Source organism: Chenopodium album, chromosome 24 (assembly GCF_948465745.1).
Source record: "Chenopodium album chromosome 24, dcCheAlbu1.1, whole genome shotgun sequence".
Taxonomy (NCBI): Eukaryota; Viridiplantae; Streptophyta; class Magnoliopsida; order Caryophyllales; family Amaranthaceae; genus Chenopodium; species Chenopodium album.
In genome coordinates this window covers 23363584-23386868 of record NC_137857.1, presented here as the reverse complement: position 1 = coordinate 23386868, position 23285 = coordinate 23363584, and the positions used below count along the sequence as shown (strand labels likewise).

The 23285-nt window shown below is 35.4% G+C and overlaps 2 protein-coding genes across 2 annotated transcripts; one reads left to right on the top strand and one right to left on the bottom strand.

The window, feature by feature from the left end:
- Nucleotides 1–251: 251 nt before the first annotated feature.
- Nucleotides 252–2982, bottom strand: LOC145610666 (protein FAR1-RELATED SEQUENCE 6-like). The gene is made up of 4 exons (XM_081665969.1): nucleotides 2339–2982; nucleotides 1632–1820; nucleotides 739–1570; nucleotides 252–401 (listed from the first exon to the last, which is right to left on the bottom strand). Exons 1-4 carry the CDS (start codon nucleotides 2980–2982, stop codon nucleotides 252–254), a joined length of 1815 nt encoding a protein of 604 aa, XP_081522095.1.
- Nucleotides 2983–7512: 4530 nt separating this feature from the next.
- LOC145611609 (putative zinc finger CCHC domain-containing protein At4g19190) lies at nucleotides 7513–21874 on the top strand. Its single transcript, XM_081666950.1, has 6 exons — nucleotides 7513–7877; nucleotides 8474–8613; nucleotides 8709–8822; nucleotides 14756–14957; nucleotides 20458–20575; nucleotides 20673–21874. Exons 1-6 carry the CDS (start codon nucleotides 7596–7598, stop codon nucleotides 21329–21331), a joined length of 1515 nt encoding a protein of 504 aa, XP_081523076.1. The 5' UTR covers nucleotides 7513–7595; the 3' UTR covers nucleotides 21332–21874.
- The last annotated feature ends 1411 nt before the right edge of the window (nucleotides 21875–23285 follow it).

Here is a 23285-nt window from a genome sequence, read left to right as displayed (position 1 = left end):
GGAAAGCTATTAGCGCCATTACATTTGGGCCATTTTGTAAAATGGGTAAAATGAGTTTAAATAAGAACTTATAAAGGTTGGGCCCATTGAAAGACTTGGCCCAACTTCAAAAAAGGCCATATTTACAAAAATGCTTGTAAATTGAAACACAAATACAGTCCATGTTTAAACAAATGTAGTTCATAGTAGTCCAAAATGTTGAAAAATTCATTATGCCCATTAATGGACACAAAGCCCATGTAGCCACCAGATTAAAACTCAAATGAATGGGTTGGAGACGACACATCAACCACACGTTTATATCGTTTTCTTTTCACGACGGTATCTCCATCCTTTGTTGCGCGCTTCTTTTTTCCATTACTGCCATTAATGGATGTAGCAGCCTCCCTACTTTTTTTGGTCTGATATAAGACAAGACGACAAAATCATAAACCCCAAAATATAAGACAACAAAACCATAAACCCCAATACACACACATAACACAAACTAATATAAGAGCCGCTAAAATAAACATAATAAACAAAAAATTAACAAAAAAACTTACTTAATTCTTGGGAAGCACATTGGGAACTTGTCCACATGGAACATTTTTCTTATTAATACCCTGTTTACATTTAGGCAATTTGAAACCTGTCTCTGCCAACGACTTGTTCCTACTGCCCTTAGGCCGACCCCGTGGCCTCTTCAAAATATTTGGATCCTTCACGGTGGTTGTGTTTGTGGGACTGAAAACATACCTCCATCACCGAAGGGATATCTGATCCCGCAACCTCATGCTCTATCATGAAAGCTGATGTAGAAGTACAACCATGTTGTCTCTGTTGACTATTAGATCCAATTTCAGAAGGTGGAGGTAATTCCGAACAATCAATTAATTGTCTGTTCCTAAACTTCTCCATGCTTTCCTTGACATCGTTTTTTAACTTGGCTAAATTGTTCATAAAAATTTCAACAGTTGCATCATCGGTCGTAGCTGCTTCGTCAAACACGGCCTCATACTCAGACAACATCAAGTTGAACCTCTTCACTTCAATGCTTTTGGTGGGGTCATGATATGGCACTACGACCCGGACATGCTTCCTTGGTACGTCTTTCCTCCACCGATCAAGGATGTACTTCTTTCGTAAATCATTCACATAATTTTGATCAAGTACCCGAATGGAGTGCTTGCAAAGAATGTCAAATGTTTCAAACTTGCAACAGTCACATTTTACTTCTTTTGTGACACAATTAAATTTCACAGAGTACATCCTTCTCATCTCTGTTAGTTTTTCCTCGCTACTACCTTCTGGAACAATCCAGACCCTGTCTTCCATCACATACTCCCAATTAGTTTCATCTAATTGTCGATGAAAGTGATGAACAACGTACAACATTCGTGCACACTCCTGTTGCACTTCTTGAAATTTTGCATCGGTATATAGTTTTTGGAATAACTTTTCAACCCTAAAACCACTTACTAGCCTCCTCACATACTTCATCCCCTTGTCATCTGCAGTTGTTTCATCTTCAACACGCTTCTCCAAAGCTTTGCAATACTGTTGTGGAAATTCAAATAGTTTGGTTTTCCTTGTAACAAAACCATCAAAAAAACTATTAATGCTTTCCACCCGTTGGGTAGTCTTCATACCTGCCCAAAAATACTCTTTCATGATCGAAGGCTGGCACCCACATGTGTCTCTCATCGTACAAACCCTCAAACCAATCATTTCCCTTGAGGTCATACTCTTTCATTAAAGCACACCAACTACTTTCAAACTCTTCCGCCGTAAAGCTCTCGTATATGACGGCCTTCAACGGATTTTTGAAGTCGTTGTATCTGCTCAAACATTACAAATATTACTAAAACCATAACATCATTGGAATACAACAAGGGATTTTTGAAGTCGTTGTATCTATGCTCTATGTTTATTTTTTTTCCATTTTTAAATTTCAAAGGCATGTTAAATAAATCTAATCCAAAAAAATGTACTTAGATAAATTCCATCAAATTTCAATTGTAACAAAATAAATATGTAGTTAGAAATGTAGTCTACTCCGTCAAATTTCAATTGTAACAAAATAAAAACATTTCTTTCTACTTTCTAGTTCATTTCTGTTAACAAAAACAACTGTCAGGTTACTCCTCATGAGCCTCTCGTTTAAATATTATGACAAATTCAAATCTACCAAGTTTAATAATGATTTAACTCTAACTCAACACTATAGCAAATTATGAACCTAGGAGCTCTCACAAGAGACAATACATACAACAAAGTTACCTGTAGGAATAAGCAATTTATAACTAAACTAATAGACATTAAAACATAGACAAACACGTATTGCTAAACAACTTACAGCTCTAGCTTCCCAAGTTTCTCTGGCAGTTTCTTCATAATATGCCAAATGCACCATCTATGCCTACAACCGGGCATAACTTCAGCTAATGTTCTACGCATTGCAGGTGCTTGATCAGTGAGTATTGCCTGAGGAGCTTTGTTGTTCATGGCCAGCAACCATTGCTCAAAAACCCATATATAAGTCTTTGTGGTTTCATGAGAGACAAGAGCACATCCAAGGAGGATGGATTGGCCGTGATGGTTGACCCCCACAAAATTAGCAAATGGCAACTCGAACTCGTTAGTCAAATAAGTTGCATCAAAACACACCGCATCGCCAAAATCCTCGTAAGCAACACGACTATGAGCATCAACCCACATAACGTCGTTCAATCGACCCTCTTCATCTAACCGACTAGCATGATAAAAATTTTGGTTGTCCCGTTGCATGTATTCAAAATACCTCATCATGGCGGCAGCATCTCCACCTTGCATTTTAAGCCTCCTCTCCTTGTACACCTCATGTTGGAGGTCCTTAACACTTGGCATGTTTTCAACACCCCCTTTATCCACAGCTGAGCAACCATGGATCTTTCTAACAGGAACCCCTTCCCCAAAATAATTGGCTAACCTCCTCTTCACTGTAGCGGTGTACTTCTTCATACGGTATTCTTTGACTAATTTAGACAAATCAGGGTTCACCTCATGCACATGATTCAACTCAACCTTTCTAACCTCCTAAGAACCTTCTACAGTAACACCAGCATATAACATTGCAAGGCAAAAGCATTTCTTGGACTTCCTTTTCCCACGAGCAAGCTCATCCTCACCAATTACACTATTCACAACACCTCCAGTACCACCCTCACTCATGGCCTTCGCCCGTTTGTTTGCTTCCCTTCTGGCCCTGAGGTTAGGTGGACCCCAACACTCACACCTCCATGTACATTGAAGCTTTACATTCTTATCTTTCTTAGATGAAGACCACTGACACCTAGTCACCCCAAAACCTACTTGTTCAGCATACTCTTTGTAATACCTTTCAACATCTTCCCAGTTTTTGAAAATCATACCTACCTTTGGAGGCTCTAACACAGAGACACCCCTATTACTTGAATGTATGGTGTCAATTGTATGAGTAGTACCAATGGGTGATGACATGACAACAGTGCAAGTTTCTACAGAATCTGGAACCAGTGAAGTTCCACTCTGGGGAGTAATGCATTTATTTTCATCAATCGGAACCAATGGGGATGTACTAGGACTGCTGCACAACTCAGTTTGCATAAACGCAATAGAATCACTAAGTTCCCCATCAATTGCATCCATTTAATCTTACAACCACAGATTGAAAACCATAACTAACCCAGAAAAATAAAATGAAATCCACACTACAGACCAAACAACAATTGCATCCAATCAAACTTAAACACAACCACACTAAAATGGAGTGCAACATAAAACAAAAATTCAATGCAAACTCAACCTCCTTTATACACCAATTCATTGTGCAATTGCAAAGGAGTGCAGGACAAAAACGAAGGCATCATCAAACAAAATTTCAATGCAAGCAAAGCTAATTAATACAAACGAAAACAATCCACACAATATATGCTCAAAATTATAATTTCTCAAGACCGGACTTGAGAATTTTTTTAGCATTTTGGTCCTAAGAGATGAGAGTATGACAGAATTTATAGTTTGATCCTTTATTCAAGGTATAGAAAGTGCTAAGTCAACAAATAATAGTAGGGCTAGGTTTTTTGGGAATCCCATTTGTTCTATGTGCACAAACAATTCAAGGTGATGTGCTCTAACTGAATATTACAGATGCTTATGAGTTATGACATAGAATACTAATCAAAGACATGACAAACCAATTAAATGTTCTACAGTAAGAGCCATTCCTGAAAGAAGGCAATTGGATTGACCTGATAGCCAGAAACTGATGCTAGATTGAACTTACACATTTCAGAAGATAGCTGCAGTTGTTGTGAGAGTGCAAATGAAATTTCATGCTTATCTCTTTCCATACACTTACAATGTCCAAAAGCATCTCAAAACTTCTGAAAATGAGTATCCATCTTCAAGCAAAATAATACTTCCTAAGTGCAAACAAGAAACTCATATGACTGAAAGTCACTATACACAAGAGTACAAGACAATGCTGTGTTTTGGGAAATCTTGTCATTCTATATAATGTAAGATAGCTCCACAAAAATTATTACAAAACTAAAGCATACACCAACCAAAAACAAACCAAACCGAACCAAACTCCAGCCGAAATCACAATTAATTACAGCGATTAATCAACCAAACAACCCCAAAATCAGCAATTTCAAACTTCAATCCAACAAGTACACGCAAATATGTCCGACAAAATTTAAATAACAATAAACACTAACAATTTTGCAGCTAGCACAACAATATCAGCAATTACGCACCTTAAACAACGCCGTCACTTGCCTACACCACAGGATATTCGCCGATCGTCGACCTAATAGAGACACCACAACTACGGCTGTCGTCGAGCCCCCCTTTTTGTTTCCCCTGTCTTCGTGACTTAACCCTTCAAAACCTCAAGTTAACGACGTTAATTCAATAACTCTACGCTCCCACTTGCCAACTCACCTAGCCTCATTAAAATAACAGATTTTATTGCAAACTAATGCCATTATTTACGCTTAATGCCATTTGAGTAACATTTGAAGTTACTCATGATGAGTAACCTGGACAAGCTCTATGATTTAATTGTTGTATTATTGATTTTATTAATTGTGTTAATTTTAGGTTCTTTAATGTTGTTACTCTAGAGAGTCTTATTATTGAGGTTTTAAGGTTACTCATATAAATTATTATATTGGGTTGAGATTTGATTATATTCGGGTTATTCGTATTATTTTCCTAAGGGTTGAGATGTTTATGGATCGAATTGTCATGTTATTTGGGAATCTGTGCCATTGTTGAGATATAATCTATTAGTTTGTGAATGATTATTTGATCAATGTATGAGATCAAAAGGTTTAGAAATTATTATTTTATTCTTGGTTTGAGGCTCAGCGTTATAGACCTTAGTCCTTGGCATGTTGGTAAGGAGATGATAATCATGAGTTAAGAATGAGGTACAATCTTTATTATTTTTTTATGGTCCCCTACAGTGGGAATTGACTCGTATGTGGTCTGGTTCAAGGTATTTTCTAGTTCTTGAGAGTATTCAAGTTTTTATACTTGTTGGTTTTATTTATTCGAATTACCCATGTCCAAGGCTAGTTATAGAACAATGAGCATGGCACACTTATGGAATAGAGAGTTGAGTAAAGGATAGTATTATTATTCGAGGTTGAGTTGATAAAGGTTATTTTCATAGTACAGTGTGTAATGTAGTTTCGAACTACATTATTTAATTAAGCTAGTAATATAAATTATTCAATTATTCTTTGTATTTTGATAAGTGGTGATTACTCAGCTTTTTGCTGACGTGTGTGTTATTTTGTTGTGCTACTTGTGTTTGCGGCCATGTCTTTTTCTTATGGTGGCCCTGCGACGATCTATTTTGGAATTTGTCCTAAATGGTGAGCAGACAAGATTGTTTTAGCAGGTTGATCAGGTGATCGTAGCTAAAGGAGCTCAAGTGTTTCGATTAGTTTGTTATAACAAGTTTGTAAAGTTGTATAAATAGCTCACCTAGATGTATTTGGTTGTAATTATTGGGATTTTGTAAGCCTTAGCACTTGTCAAGTTGTCGAGTGTGGCAGTAATACCTCCGATTTAGATGTATGCTTCCGCAATTTTATTTTAAAGGTCGTTAATTTTCCTTTAATTCTTATTTATTTTTAGTTAGTAAATCGGGGGTGTTACAGAAATATTCCACTTTGGTAATTTAGTTTCATCAAAGTAATCATTGTAATAGTGAGTTTCAAGCTTTGGCACATTGTATTCAACATTTTAAGCTTCAATTAGTAACTTCCTTCTACTTTTCTCTAATTAATTTTTGATTTCATTTTGTATTTGCATGTCACTCGAATCTCTTTAATTCTTGATAATTTGTTGTTGGATGATAATTTATTCATTAGTTAATCACTTTTCTCCAATTATTGAATTAATTAGAACCCTAACCCTTGTTTTCATGTCACTTAAGATGAGTTGTTAGTAGTCTTCTTTGCTAGGGGTTGAGTGAAGCTCAACCTTTTGGTTAGTTATGTAAATGTGGGAGAAGTATTGATGTTTATATTGCAATTAAATTGATTGTATGAGATTGCTTGTTAGTTCTTCATGATAGGATTAGCTATTCTTGATTTAGGAGCTTGATAACATGGTATGCTTAGTTTGGCATGTAAATGTGAATTGAGTATGTCATTCATTATTGCAATTTGATTATGTATTTCTTATTGCTAAACTAATGAGAAATCTAAGTTTAGTAATGTGAGTTGTTTCCTAATTGCATGAGGTTGATCTTACATATAGTCTTTGCTATCTCTTGTCTATTTTACTCCTTATTTGCCTAATTGTCACGGTTGAGTGGATCCCACTTTTGATCCATTGAATTAGAACTATATATAGTTTGTTTGTTTACTTGACAAATCCCAAATCACAAAAGACTTCGAATTAGCTTAAGTGTTAAGATTCTTAGCAATCATATCCCGTTCTTTGTGGACCGAACTCTTACTTATCATTGTACTTGGGTTGTGAGATGTTTGTTTATAAATGTGTTTGATTGAGTGTGGAATGTGCGACCGTTCTAACGCCCATCATAGGAGATATTGGAGAAAATATTAAAATACGAAGATAGTGGAGTTGGTAAAAGGTAAATTAGAGGAGAGAGAATTTAAAAGTAATAAAATTGGGTCCACTAATCGAGAAAAATAAATTAAATATTATAAAATCTTTTCAAAAACGACAAAAGAAAAGTGGAGAAGTATTTAAAAAACGGAAGGAATAATACTTAGGCCCTGTTTGATTCACCTTAATTTTGCTGAACTGAAATTATTTTTACTGAACTGAAATTATTTTTACTGAACTGAAATTATTTTGACTGATTTTTTATTATAATTCTTCTTTAAGAAAACTGAACTTTATTGAACTGACTGAAATTATTTTTACTTAATATTATTTTTTTAAGGTGAATAAATCAAGGCCTTATTAGTATTTGTCACAACTTAAAATGTGGAGTGAAACAAAGCAAGCTATAAGGCCCAACATAAGAAAGAGAAAGAGAAAGAGAAAAAACTAAGCATTGAGAATAGTGGAAGTGAAAAAGTTTGGAGAAAAACATAAAGATGGAGGACGAAGGAGGAGGACCAAGGTTAAGCAAGAGATTCTCAGACAAAGATGGAGGTGAGGTTGATTTCAAGACTAAAGCAGGCACTGCTTGGAGTCATAACTTTCTCAATCAGAAACCTTGGCATCCTCTCTCTTATCCTAATCAACGCCGCAAATGGATCGCCGAACAAACCCATTCTCAGCGCCAACGCCGCGCCGAGGAGATCGCCCGCGAGTATTCTCAAGAACAGGAGTACCTTCGCCAGACCTCCCTTCTTTCTCAGAAAGAGAAACAAAAGGTCAAAATTCCATCTTTTCTTGTTTTGTTTATAGTTTTGAGGTAAATGGTTTGTTTATTTATGAGTGTTATCATAGAGGAAGGACATTATGTTGATTTCTTTCATGTTTTGATTTGATTTTGAGGTGAATTATTTTTTTTTTTAAGTGGGTATTTTGACAATGGGTGGTTTTTTTTTTTTTTTTTTTTTTTAATTTTCTTAACTATAAATTCACAAGTTTGGAATGGGGTTTTCCTTGATTCTGGGTAATCTGTGTGGAACTTTGAACTTTTGTTTATGGGGTGTTGAGAATTTGAGATGGGGTTTTTGTATACATATATATAGGTGGATATTATGTTGATTCCATAGCTCATGATTTTCTCAAATTTGGGTTTCTTTCATGCTTTGATTTGATTTTGAGGTGAAGTGTTTATTTATACTAAGTTTTTTGAAGTGGGCATTTTGACAAAGGATGGTTTTTTTTTTTTTTTTTTTTTTTTACTAGTACTCTAAATTCACAATTTTGGAATTGGGTTTTCCTTGATTCTGGGTAATCTGTGCAACTTTGGACTTTTGTTTATGGGGTGTTGAGAATTTGAGATTGTTTTTATTTATAGGTGGATATAATGCAAGCTGTTAGCTTTATGTATGTGCGTCCACCCGGTTACAATGCCGAGAGTGCAAAAGCAGCTGAGATTGCTGATGAGAGAAGGAAGATTGGTGAGAGTGACCCAACTGCTGCTTCTTCCTCTTCAGTGTATCCATCTTACCCTCCTTTGGTTTTATAGCGAGGTGATTTGATTGTGTATTGCCTTAAAAAAACCTCTGTCTGAAATTTGGTGTTGGTTGTAGGCCGCAAGAAGCTGTAGCTGTGAAGGAAGAGAAAAAGAAAGCAAGACCTAAGGATGTTTTTGGCCGGACGTTACCAACTGAAGAAGAATTTGCTGTTCTCAAGAATGCTCCAAGGTAAAATTGTAAGAAACTATCTTGTTCTGTATCTGTACTATCATAGTTGTGGTTTTGGTCAACATCTTTATTGCTTAATGAAAGCAATTTCAAGGTTTAATCTAATCTTCCAGTTATGATTTTAGAATTTAATTATATAAGAAACCTTCTAATAACATGACCTAGCTGAATTTGAGAAACAGCCTGTAATTTCCACAAGTTTGCTCTGTGTAAATTACTTTCACTGCTTGCCAATCCTCTCTCCTTTGCTAATTGTCTCTTGAAGCATAATTGTGTTTATCAAAGGACCAATAATTGGAGAAAGTGAATGGTGGCTTTGTTTGATTTGCCATTCTGTCTTTTTAAAGACCGCATTGACTGAATTTTAATGACTTGTGATTCTGAATATAAGAAGCTACGACAATAAGTTGTAATTTTCTTGATCTTGGCCAACTGGGAGGGTGTGATGCTTCATTCTTTTTTTATACACTTGCTTAGTTTATCTCGGATCTAATTTAGGCGTAGCTGGGTAGCTCCTCTACTATGTTATTCTTGTGAGGGGTATGTTGGCTTGTTCTAAATGGAAGGATTCAATGCTGGTTCAGTTGTAGCGAAGCGTTAGGAGTAATTCTTTGATGCCTTTGTTGGATATTGCTTTATATACATGACAATTGCTGGTTGTTTCTACCTTTCATAGCCCATTCAAAATTTGACCAACCAGCTATAAAGATACGGTGGCAAACTGTAGTCAACCAAGGGCTTAGGAGAATCTAAGTTAATTTTTGGTTGCGAGGGTTTGAAGAGTTTAATCTGCCACTTCACACTCACACCTCACCCTCACCCTCACCCTCACCCTCACCCTCACCCTCACCCTCACACCTCACACCTCTTTCAGAGAAGCATTAAACTACATTCTCTAATACACATGCTAATGTTGATTGTTTCATATATTAATCAAATCATGTCTCTTTGCAAACATCTTAAGGAAGATATAAGAGAAGGTAAACATATAATTTAATTAAAATATTTTAAAGACCAGTAATTTGACCCTTTCATTTTTATCTGTGTTCTAGAAATTTTAGTTAATTTGTCCATTTATATTCTTTAATCTCTTATGTGAAATACATGTAAGGGGATATGCTGCGATTAGATAAAAAAAAAAAAGTGCAAGCATGTCAAGTTTGGTTGGTATAGTTGTTTGTGTCTCATGTAGGCTAAGGTATCGGTCATAGAAAACTTAAGGTTTGCAATGTGTTAAACTGAAATTATCTATTTCTGTTTCTTCCTGTACCAATTTTTGCGTACATCTATATGTATCACATTGAAACTTTGATGGACCATTATTTTTGTGGCATGATGGTCAAACTCTATTAATATGGTCAACTCTCTTTAGTCTTAAGAGTAACACTGATATTGTTTCATAAGATAAGTACTGATGATTATGTTTCATGGGTTGTTGCTAATTGCTATAAGATATAAAGCAAAGCCCTGGACTCCTTACCCGATTTTCGATGCATAATATAAACTGATTTTTGTAACTGATAGCAATAGATTTGTACCTGATTTCCTATTTTTTTTCCGATATATAAATAAAGTTTTTTCACTTATTGAAAGTTTTTTTTTTTTTGTATGTTAATTTTTATTGAATGTTTGCATTGCTAAGTTGACGGATAATAGGGAATTAGTTACATGACATATGTTAGGACACTGTATTAGGCAGCTATAATTATGGTATGTAGTGTAAATCGTAAAGCCAAGGGAATTTGTACAACCCCTAGCTCCTCTGCTAGTGCTTACACTTTAATTTTATAATTAAACTCTGGAAATTTTAAAAAATAACACCACAAAAAACCCAAATTTTGATTATAACACCACGAAAAACTAAAAAAATTGATTTCAGTTATTAACGCTATCCAAAAAACCGTTACTGGGCCCCACATTGTACATGTGTCAGTTATCTAATGGATTAAAAAAGAAAAAAAAAAAGAAAAAAGAAAAAAAACACCCTAAACTCTTAACTCGGCCACCACCTTCACCACCGTCGTCACCCCAACCCGAGCTGCTGATTCTCCTTAGCCGACCAACGAAACTTGGACCGTACCCAGCCTTAGCCTCAGCCCCGATTCGATTTGGTTTGGGCGCGGGTTCGGGTTCAGGTGACGGTGAGGGTGAGAGATGCGGTATTTGGGTTTGGGTGTGGGTTCGGGTGTCGGCGACGAATCTGGGTAAGGTAGGGGAGTTCGGTGATGTTGCAGAGGCAGATGGTGGTGGCGTGATGTTGCAGTGGTAGGAGACTTCCGACGCCTTGGGTTTGCGCCGTGGGGTGGTTTTCGGGGAGTGGGAAGGCCAGAATGGGTGGTGGGTGGTGGGGCTAGTTTTCGTCGGTTTGGGTGGGGGCTAGGGGTGCCGACGGGTGGCTACCTAGGCTAGAGTATCGGCGGCTGGGGTGAAGCCGGCGGTGAATTTGGTGGCTCCGGCGGTGGGGCTGGCTGGGTTAGGGGATAGATTTTTTAAATATATATATATTTTTAATTTTAATTTTTTAAACCAGTAGATTATTGACATGTGTCAATTATGTGCCCCACTTAACGGTTTATTTGGATGGAAAAGTTAAGTGGTGGTGAAATCAAATTTTTTAGTTTTTTTGCAGTGTTAAAATAAAAACTTATTTTTTGTTTGTGGTGTTATTTTCTAAAATTTCCTTAAACTTCAACAGCTGAACATTTTTAGTAGCTTAGCTCCCTTTCATTTAGGATTATAAAGTCTATGATCGTGCTTACAAACCCTTCAAAAGGTTGATTTTGTCCTTCCAAAAAGTATTAGACGGTCGGGGATTAAAAAGGATATGTTAAAATTGACACTTACTGTAAAACCTAACTAGTACCTCTCCGGTGGGAAAAAGCACTTTTGAAATGACAAAGGTAGAACCTCTAAGGCTTACCTAAGAGTTGATTTGGAATCAATCTGAATCTAAAACTCCCCACCATAAACTCTAAAGCAGCCAGAAGAAAATTTCTAATTTTAGTTTTTGACTTTCAATCCAGTAATGTTGTAGGAATATTTGTCGCTTACTACCTAGCAAACTAGACACTTTGTCAAATATTACATTAAAAAAAAATTGTTCACTACTACCTTTTTAACCAGTTCATGATTATTGCTATCCTATATTTTTTTCAGCGACTTTGGCCTGAGAATAACATGTCCATTGTGATTCTTTCATTTTTAATCAAATTTACAATTATGACATGTAATTAATCCCGGTGCTTCTTTTGTCAACCTCAATCAATTCTATTTCCTCTCTTTGAATGTTCATCTTCATGGAACCTTTTGTTCATCTCTTAAAAAATTCAAAATAATTTAAAATTAGAAAAATGGAAATTAAAAATCCAACTTACCTTTGCTCGATCTTCTTTTAAAAATTTAACCTTCCATTAATCTTATAAAAATCCAACCTATATACCCCACCTTCACCAACACATCCATTTGACCTTTAACATGTTAGGTTAAAAAGTTTTATTTTTAGTTTTATTTTTTATTTTTTATTTTTTTTATTTTTATAATTCTCTCAATTTTCTTTCTCACCCCTCTCTCCTAAAAAATGGAAACAACCTAACAATCCACCAATGACACCGCCAACACACCACCAACACACCACCAACACCAGTCAACCACCACTTTAAATAACTCGCACCAACACCACCACCCGTAACCCAATCACCACCACCAAAATCCGAAACCCGACGATTAAACGGGGTGCAATGGTTTGAATGGGAATTGTTGCGTGAGGTTGGGGCTTGTTGAATTTGAATGGTGGCAGCGCTTGATGGGCTTCGATTGCGGTGGTGGAAATGATATGGCGGCAGCCAAATTGGTGGTCGGTTTGGGGTAGGTGCTTGTATTTGGGGAATTGTTGTGAGTGATAAGGGCTGTTATTGGTGGCAATTGGTGGTTGATTGTTGGCTAATATCGGGCTGAAATTGGTGGTTAGCTGCTGCAATTGTGCCAATTGCTGTTGTTGGCGAGTTGATGTTGTTAGTGAAGGTGGCGAGTTGTTGTTGGTGAAGTGTGTGGCTGTGCGGTTGTGTTGCTGGTTCGTGTGATGGCGAGCAAGATGGATGTGGATTGGTGATTGGTGGGAACGCTACAGCGTGAGGTTGGAGTCGGAGGGTGGTGCGGTTGTGAATTTGTGATTGTGGTTGTTGCGGGGCTGCTGAAACGGAGATTGGAAATGGAGTGTATGGTAGGGGGTGCTGGCCGGCGGGAGGAGTGGTAAGGAAAATAGGGTGGTTGCTGGGTTCCGGTGGCTGGTGGGGATGGAGTAGTCAGGGAAAGAGGGGTGGGGCTGGGTTTTCTGATTTTTATTTTTTATTTTTTCTTTTAATTATTTTTGTTTTTTAATAATTAAAAAAATTAATTGACCTATTAATACCTAACACGTGGCATATAAACTAAAATGACCGATCATCAACAAGTAATGGATCTTTAGATGAAGGTGGGGTATAAAGGTTGGATTTTTGTGAGATTAACTTAACATTGGATTTTTACGAGAAGACCGAGCAAAGGTTGGATTTTTTAAATTCCATTTTTCCTTTAAAATTACTTTATAATTACTTTTACAGAAAGAAAACCTCTTAATTGTATATGAAAAATATGAGCCTTTTTTTTAGTCCCAATTAGGTTTATTTGGTTGTAAAATTTTGATTTCACATTATATATTGTCAAAGTAATTATAATATGTTTGGAATCAAATGTCTAAAGGTAGATTATATGCAAAAATTCTAGCAAAAGTCGCTTGAAAACTTACAACTTACACTCGACAAAAACTAAATATGAAATTGAGTTAGAGAAGGTGCATTATTTTTCTGTAGGTGTCATAATGGTCACAATGCTAATGAGCAATTTTCGAACTGTCCAATTTTGTGCAGAATTTATCTTGGTTGATCTGGTTTGATGAGTTGGCTCAGGTTATCATACCACTATGCTCTTTAATTCTTTTATTGTCTCCAGCTGTTTTCTGTAAGACTAAATTAATTGGATTAGTACTTTTGACCCATGTGGGCTCATTGGGCTTTAAACTTGCGAGTTCCTTGTTGAAACAGTAGTCCAGTATACATGCTCAGTTTGGTATGGTTTTCAAAACCCTTGATCGTAGAGATCTCTTTTAAATATTTCAATTCATAAATTCATACACTTATAGCAATTTATAGTTTCTGTGATGTCTTGCTTAATACAAAATTTTCATTATCATCTTTTTGCATCCGTTGGAGAAAGATTGACTGCCTTAAATTGTTGGCCTATCCAGCTACTTATCCTTAAATTGATAGATTGACTGCCTTATGCTACTCACCCTTCTTCCATTGTTTACTATGGTAATGGGATTGTAAGACTACTGTTTTCATCTAATACATTGTAAATTGGTAGATTTCTGTGTTCATGGACATCCAGGCTCACAACTCACAAGCGCACGGTGAATGACTTATTATGGTTGCTGTTCAATCTTGCATTTTGCTAGGAATTAGCATGGTTTCTGACAAGATTACAGCTCTAATTATGGCAGAGATTAGGGAAGGACAATGCTGATTATATTGATAATATGTGAATTACACTAATAGAATGATAATTCCACTTTCGAGAGGTGGATTCTCTCCTAATATGAGCTTTCGAGAGGCTCACTCTCTCCCAATAAGAATCCTCACAATATTCAACATGATGATTATTCCTCCTAATGAGGCCTATTTATAGAAAAACTCTTATAACAAACTCTAACTTATTCCCCAAGCTACTACTAATAGGCTTTGACTAACATACCCTTCCCCTAATATTGATTCCTTGCACATTTTATGCATAATAAGCCTTTGGATTTTGTTAATTATCTCCTAATGCTGTTGCTTGTTTTTTTTTTGGTGTTTATGTTATGTGATGTGGCTTCTAAATATTTAATTTATAAATTGCAGGTTAGAGACTGGAGTTACTGGTAGGGTTAAACCCTTTGCGGTAGAAGTTCGCAATGTTAAATGTGTAAGGTGTGGAAATTACGGGCATCAAAGTGGAGACCGTGAATGTCCACTGAAAGATGCTATAATGCCAAATGATGAGAGTAGGCTGAAGAGAGATGACCCCTTGACTGCTATTATGGCGCAGATGGATCCAAGTGAGGTGAGTATGGTTATTACTGTTTGCATGCTTAATTATATGGATAGTAATGTGCTTATGCCAAACTGTGATGCTGGCACATGAGTAAACCTGAAATTTCTAATGGTACAATTTTGAGTTGCTCATGGTGGATACTCCAGAAATTCTTTTAACTTAGACAACTAAATGTTTATAATTTGCTATTATGAATCCATATCCCTCTAGTTGCCCCAAATGTACTGGTTGTTCTAGTACTTTTCAGTTAGTTGCATGTCTAGACCTGTGACTTTACTTTTAATATCTTGATTTTGTGGTGTAAATGTGTAATGGTTGGGGGTTACACCATTCAACCTGCAATGTTGGGATCCTCTGCTACTGATCATGCTTGTTTGTGGTAGTTTTTTGTGTTCTACTTAACTAATTTTAGCACAAATGTCTATAATAGTTGTTTGTGTTTTGCTCTTCTCACTGGATCCTTTTATCACAACTTTGTTGCCATGTGCAAATTTGCAACCACGGTAGTGTATAACTGATGTAGGCAAAATATAGCTACTAAAATTTGGTAGATGTTTGATCTGATCTCCTGGCAGATTATTGTTGTTCAATTATTCTGTATGTTGGGAATTCTCCTGCCACCGCAGTCAAAAGATAATAGGGTAACTCATGCATTAACCTAATATAAAACTAATTGAATCAAAATCAAAATTTGAAACTCAGGTGATTAACCTTTTGTGGAAACTCACTTTTACTTAAGAGTGGGGTATAGTTCTATAGGAAATCTTGGTTAGTGAAATTTTTAGCAGAGTAGAAATGACTTTTAAACTGGGCATCTCTATAAACGTAAAGTGATTGGTTACTACAAACATTATTATTATTATTATTTTTTTGATTATTTTTAGGGCCACCATGTCTCTTTTTCTCCAGTTGAAATCGAGTATGATGGATTAATTTTTATTAATACCTACCTCCATCTGTGCCCATAAAATTATATATACATACATACAACACTGTATTCTGTAGATAAGATGTTATATTCTTACTATTTATTTTGTGGCTCCTTGATGGTGGTGCCATCTTTGTACATCACCAAATATCTCGTGTGCTTAAATGGTTCATATTCTGGTTTGTAGATCTAATGATTGTATACTCTCTATTGTATGACTAATTTTGCAATTTTGGAATCTCTAATGATGGTAGGTAGCTTAATTTTCTTATATCTTTGAAATAGTGGACGAATACCAGGGTAAAATAAAAATGTTAAATGTTATGATTGCTTGGTTTGGCAGGTCTTTCTGTCTATTAATAGTTGGTAGATTGGTAGTAGTAGACTAGTAGTACAGTGTTGCTGGTGACTAAGACCTATCTTGTTTCTTTCTTTCATGTTTCATTTGCATACATCGTTTATCTGCTATAATTCCTTTTGGAGTCAGGTAGGTTAGTTTAGAAAGACATGTAGTACGGCGTTGTGCAAGGGATCTCTAGAGCCTAGGTGCAAGACTAATTGACTAAACATGATCAATTGAGAAGAAGATTCAACATCAACTGAGAAAACTTAATTCAGGGAAATAAATAATAAATATATTCAATTTCAAATGATTATGAGTGATGGTGTGGAAAGAACAAAAGGCAAGTGAATCATAAGACATAATAGCCTTTATGAAGTTTATTGGAGTTTAGTTGGCACTTTTGTGTTTTAGAGGTTGTTGCCTTGCTCTTTGGGAATTCTTTTTTTGGAACTTTTAGTTTGAAGTTGCCCTTGTGAAACTTCATAGTGACATGCCTAATAAGATGGTATTTCTTCTGTAGTTTACTTAAATTAATGGTTATTTTTCTTTATTTCAGTTTTGCAGATTATTAAGATGTTAGAGTTTCATTGGATTAACTATGTTCTCTTAAGGGTTCATTACTTCATTATGCTATCTTTTAGTAAGTCGTTAAACCTTCAACATAGTCTAAAATCCTAAACTTCGATATGTTCTTTTAAAGTTTTATTCTTACATTTGGCACCTGAAAAAGTGGTTTACTCATGTGGAGATATGTTATGCTCCCCTAAAAGAATTTGGGTTAGATAATTTTATGTACCTCAATATCTCAACTAAATGTATGATATGTTTGCCATTTGATTTTTAAGATCGGAGCATCCAGGAAACCCATGGATTAAACATGGATTTATGACATGAATCTAAATTTGTGGCATTTTGCCTTTGAAAGTATGAAACTACTATTTGGATTAGCTCATATAACCTAATGGTGTGGAATAAAGACCTTTTGGAAGCTTAAGAAATATCGAGGAAGAAGAGCATGAGGAACAAAGTTAGGTGTGCAAGATCTACTTTAATAGTGTGCCCACACCAATTCAGTGTGTTTAGCCCACACCTTTAGGGAAATATCAAAATTATATTTCTTGCTTAGGTGCGCTTGCTTCTTCCTTGTGATGCATCCTCACGAATGCTACACCAGCACATTAAAGTTGATCTTGATCCTTGAATTGAATTCTATAGTTAATTTTAATACTGGCTAATTATAGAAAGGGTGATAAACTCTTTGTATTGAATATTTTTGATGATTTATGAATTGAAGAGAAATATCTCTTATATTGCGTCTTTGTAAACATCCCAATCTTTGTGTTTAGGAAATCAAAATTTTTTCTTCAATTTGAATTCATAAATATTTGTGATTAGTGAATCAAGTTTTGTTCTTTCTATTTGTATTTCTTTTTGTTTCCCCTAAAATCCCAAAAATAAAATTCCTTCGAAACAAAGAGCAATTTATAAGTCGAATGATTTAGTGATAGTTTCACATCAAACTGGTATCAAGAGACTAGAACATTAGCTAGAAATAGAATGATCCTTAAGTTTAATTTCAATCTTTGAACTTCTTTCTTTTCTCTATTTTACCTAGGCAATTTACGTTTTAATTTGATGAAAATTTTCCTTATAACCTTGAATTTTACTCAAATCTACAATCGTACATGCATCTATATGGATGGTGACTTAAGTGTATCACCAAAGGTGTTATGTGGCACACTCCTTGTCTTGCCTTTAGACTTCCCCATGCTTTTAACTTCTTAACTCACATTGTGCCCTTGCCTTGTGCCTTTGATGTGCTTTTAATACTTCCTTTGTTCCCTTAATATTGCAACAATTACCATTTTCAGAAGTTTCACAAATATTGCAACATTACCATATTTGTGCATGCTTTCTCTTCCTCTCTCTCCTCATCACATGGTCCCTATCTTTATTTCTCTCTCTCTCTCTCCTTATCTTAAATTTCGTGTCTTCTCCCCTTGTTGCAATATTAGGGGAACGGAGAAAGTATAAGCTTAGCAACATGGATAATAGATTTATATATGGCTGTGAGTATAAAAGAGGAAATGAGTGTTGCCTTTCTAGATGCAAAACATAGAGAGCATTGTTGATAGAATATTTCAAAATATCATGGATTGTAATATGTCCTAGAAGAAGGGATACAAGTTTGAAGAACAAGGTAGTTCTATGCTCATAGCAAAGAACTAAAAAGCACTCTTGAGATGATGAGATCTACACTTTGGTTGCTCAATTTTTTGTATGATAATTTTAAGGCTGATTTTGGTGCGTCATTTTATGACTAGGAAGCCATGCCTCCAACTTATCTCACCTCACTATATAGTGTAGTTCATCTGTTTTTTATTTTATATATTTTTTTTATTTACATATTTAATTTATTTATTTGTCATGCCACGAGGAATTCAAATTTCATGCTAGTATTAATGAACTACCTTAGTACTCCTACAATTTTACACCTATTTGAATATAAGAAGGATTAGAAGTGGACTATGATCATTGTTAAGATCTTAATATGGTTTGTACTACACGTTTTTGTGATGAACTCGGGATTTGTATTGGACCTGCACTTGTTGAATGTGTATTTGATGAAGTGTCTGTTATGCTTAGTTCTTGTTTACCATATCTTACCATAGTGTAAGAGAATTGTTTGAATGTGATATCTTCTTTTATGATGCTTAATTTGTATTCAATTCATGTAACCTTGAAGTTAGAAGTTTAAATTGCTTTCTCTCTACTAATGTTGTACATCGTATATTATGATTTTTAATAAGCTTTCTTGGTCAATGATGGGTTTACTCTTATTGACAGACCGCCATGGTTGTCTTATTGTTCTCACATTGGATGCTTGTGATTATGGATCGACAATAATTGGTGTTGGATTTGGGCCGATGCAATGGTTCAAGATGGTTTATTTCGACTAGGTTATATGTTTTTTTAAGAGGCATTATCATCCATTTGGCTGTGTTAGTTCTGTTATTACCTCTAGAAAAATGAGGTCAATTCGTTTTTAACAAATAAGATCTGGTGTGGGAGCATCTAAGAAACCCATGAGTTGAATATGGATGTATCACCCATGTCCAAATTGCTACCCTTTTGGCTTTGAAACAACTAATTTGGATGTGATCTTTAGTCTTTAAGCTAATTATGCGACGTTGGTGAATAACTGCATTAAGGACTCTTTAGAAGGTTAGGATTTCCTCTGGAAGATAGCTATTAGAACGTTAGGTGTGGCCGTGTGCCTAAACCATATCATTCTGAGGTACTCCCCCACCTTAAGTTGATTGATGGAAGAGATTTGGAGCTTTGGTTCGCTCAGACCTATGTGTTTTGCCCGTACCTACAACTTTTGGTGCACCCCCCGCAACAAAAAAGAAAGTGGATTTAAACTTTCTTTTGTATTTACTAAAGTCCTTGACTGATCAATTTAATCTCATATATATCAGTAGAAGTTAATTAGGATTATGTTGGCTATAGCAAGAAACACCTTTATGATGACAGCTAATATGAATTCATGAGATTTTCTCTCCTTGCCTCTTTGTGAGCATTTTTATCTTTGTGAATGCCTTAACTTTTTTTTTATTTTTTTATTTATTAATTTTTTTTTTTTATTTTTGGGTGAACACCGTAATCTAGTCAGACTTTGTGTGAGGTTATGATTGAAACCCTTGAATTCTTTAAACTTTGTGAATCAAGGTTTTATCCCTTTTATTTTTCTTTGATTTCCCCAAAATTTTCAAAACCCCAACAGAAGCTTCTTTGAAGTTAAGAAATTTATTGATTTTGAATGATTGGGTGGTAATTTCACATCAGCCTTCATCGAAAAAATGAATTAATTTGCCTAACAAGTTTCAACTAACAATTTTACCATAATGGAAGTGTGAACTGAAGACCCCTTTTAGGTGTTTATATGTAGTATCTTTTTATAGATTAATTCACATTTCAGTTTTTTTTTTTTTTTTTTTTTTTTTTTTTTTTTTTTTTTTTTTTTTAAACCTTGTATAATTGTTGGTGTTAGCCGACCCCACTTTTGGGATTAAGGCTTTGATTGATTGTATAATTGTTGTGTGAATTGTAGGTTGTCAATTTTGCAGCGCATTTGTTTTAGCAGTCAAATAATATTTTGTAAATCCATAGTTCTGATGTCTTGCTTGTTCAAATTATAACCTTTTTTTTTATTATATTTTTGGGTACATTGTCAGCCTTTAAAGTGGGAGTTGAAGCAGAAACCAGGCATGAGCCCTCCACGTGGTGGATTTCACCTAGATGATCCTAACCAGCAGATAGTTGCTGATGAGGAGATATTTGATGAGTATGGAGGTAAAGTGCATTCAGTTTAGTTCATGCACTCCCTGTTACTGTTTTGCTTCATACTGTTTAGAATGATGCTTAGTTTGTTGCTCATAAACTTTTGCAGGATTCCTCAATGGGGGATATATACCGGAGTTGCTGACTAATTTCAACTCCACAACTCATAAAAGGAAGTCTAAAGGTAAAAGCTATCAGAAGAATATGTCAAGTGGAAAAGATCATGAAGACAGCAGTTCTTCTTCAGACGGGGACAATGACAGAAGAAGCTCAAAAATGAAACATAGCAGCAAAAGAAAACAGAAGGGGGCGTCACACAGACAAAGTCATGAAGGCAATAGTCCTGTGTCTCATGGTGACAGTGGTAAATTAAAGGGTAAAAGTAGTAGTAAGCATAAGAAGCGGAGATTACATCTGGATACTGATCAAGAGAGTAGTTTTAGCTCTGATAGTTATGAGCACAAAAGAAGATCAAGAAAAAGGTGCGTACATAACAAGTCGAATAAAAAGGATTTATCTCATTCTAGCATGTCAGAGGATTCAGTGGATGAAAGGTATCTTAGAAGGAGTAAGCATAAGGATTTACGTAGACATAAAAAGTCGAAATCTTTGCATGAAGGTGGCTCATCAGGTGAAGAGAAGTCAAGCAAAAAAGGTAAAAGATGCAGGTATAAGAAGACCCAAAATGATGCTGAATATAGTTTATCAGAGGATTCAGAATCTGAGAGACACACGAGGAAGCACAAACGTTGTATTAATGGTCGATGACTATGTATTCTCATGTGTTTCTGCACTGTCAATAACTTTTTCATGAAGATCGTTCAGTCCTTAAGGTAAATGGCAGCGGCTAAAAGATTTGTAACAGATTTTGCAAGCATGCAGTTGGGGATCAAAGGGGGCGTAAAAGGATCAGTACCATTTCTTGTGTCTTGAATCTTGAGGCGCAGCAATAAGTTTTCATTATGAGCTCTGAATGCAAGAACTTTGATTGGGTGTTCCTTGGGTATAGTTGGTCAACTTTTTCTTTAAGCAATGCTTTCAAGCTCACTCGAGAAAAGCTGGATGTCAATGGTTGATCTGGAGAACATCTCTGGGTTTGTTTAGTTACGCTCAAGGCTGGTTTGAATGCTACTGAACTGTGCTATGAAGTTTCGGTAATTTGCAGCTAATCACATCTTCTGACTAGGAGAATGTTTAACGTACAGTGAGCCAGTGACTAGGTTCTTAATATTTCAGGTCCACGATATGTAGGATTTATTGTAATGTATAATCAATTCCATTTGCATGTACCCGGTGTACAGTATTTTTACTGTACATCGGGTTTTTCTCACGTGCAACTTATTTATTGTTTTTTTTTTTTTTTTTTAAATCGCAGAATTTAAAATCGCGGAATTTTATACCTAAAAATCAAAAAAACGCAGAACAATGGAGGAGAGAGAAAGTGAGAAAACGCAGCTCTCGATCATCCATTGAGGAGAGAGAAAGTGAGAAATCGCAAAAATTGCAAAAAACGATCATCAATTGAGGAGAAAAAAGGTTAGAAAACGCAAAAGTTGCAGAAATCGATCATCAATCGAGGAGAAAAAAGGTGAGAAAACGCACAAATAGAAGAATTCGATCATCAATCGAGGAGAAAAAAGGTGAGAAAACTTACAAATTGCAGAAATCGATCATCAATGGAGAATTCGACTTTCGATACAACAAATTGCAGCAATCTCATTCACGAATTGCTACAAAAACAGAGGCAAGTTGAGACTGAATTTGAAATCGATTTAAATCGATCGATTATAGAAGAAGAAGAAACTTATTGTTTTGGAGATGAATTCGTACCAATATTCAACCATCCAGACAATGCAGATGAAGCAATTGATAATGCAAATGAAGCAATTGAGAATGCAGAAGACGCAATACACAATGCTGAAAACCAAGTGGTTCCTGATAAATCAATTGATTCAAATTCAGAACAAACAACCAAAACAAATGCAACTGAAGGTAATTTCTATAAATTTTTTAGATTGTATGCAAAAAAGAACCCTTTGAATACATAATTGTTACCCTTTTTATGCATAAACGTGACCCTATTTATGCCTAAATGTTACTCTCAGATTGAATGCAGAACTTTTGAGATTGCATGCAAAAAGTAACCCTTTGATTACCTAAATGTTACCCTTTTCATGCTTAAAAGTGACCTATTTATGCACAAATGTTACAATCATATTGTATGCTGAAAATTCAGATTGTATGCAAAAAGTAACCCTTTGAATGTCTAAATGTTACCCTTTTCATGCTTAAAAGTGACCCTATTTATGCACAAATGTTACACTCAGATTGTATGCTGAAAATTCAAATTGTATGCAAAAAGTAACCCTTTGAATGCCTAAATGTTACCTTTTTCATGCATAAAAGTTACCCTATTTTCACACGAATGTTACCCTTTTTTTTTATGCTGGCTGTGGTTATTATCTGATTTGTTTGTATTAAATAACAGATACAAATCCAATTGATGCTTCTGGTTTAGATCTTAGAGGATCATTTGTTGGTGTGGTAAGAGAAACTTTTGAAGAAATTTTGGAATTGTATGAAAAACATGCTGCTATACTAGGGTTTTCAATAAGAAAACATACAACTAGATTCAAACAACACACAAAAATAGTAACTGAGAAAAACTATGTGTGTTCTGCTGAGGGAAAGAGACATTCAGGTCAGAAGAAAACAAAGTTAG

Excerpts from the sequence above, each read along its gene's own strand:
- LOC145611609 (XM_081666950.1), top strand. The coding sequence starts at position 7,596 with ATGGAGGACGAAGGAGGAGGACCAAGGTTAAGCAAGAGATTCTCAGAC. Across the intron at positions 8,614-8,708 it reads GCTGCTTCTTCCTCTTCAGT|GCCGCAAGAAGCTGTAGCTG; the intron begins GTATCCATCTTA and ends TGTTGGTTGTAG. Across the intron at positions 14,958-20,457 it reads CGCAGATGGATCCAAGTGAG|CCTTTAAAGTGGGAGTTGAA; the intron begins GTGAGTATGGTT and ends GTACATTGTCAG.
- LOC145610666 (XM_081665969.1), bottom strand. The coding sequence starts at position 2,982 with ATGAAGAAGTACACCGCTACAGTGAAGAGGAGGTTAGCCAATTATTTT. Across the intron at positions 1,821-2,338 it reads AAACTTGGGAAGCTAGAGCT|ATACAACGACTTCAAAAATC; the intron begins GTAAGTTGTTTA and ends ATGTTTGAGCAG. Across the intron at positions 1,571-1,631 it reads GAAAGAGTATTTTTGGGCAG|GAAAACCAAACTATTTGAAT; the intron begins GTATGAAGACTA and ends TTTTGTTACAAG.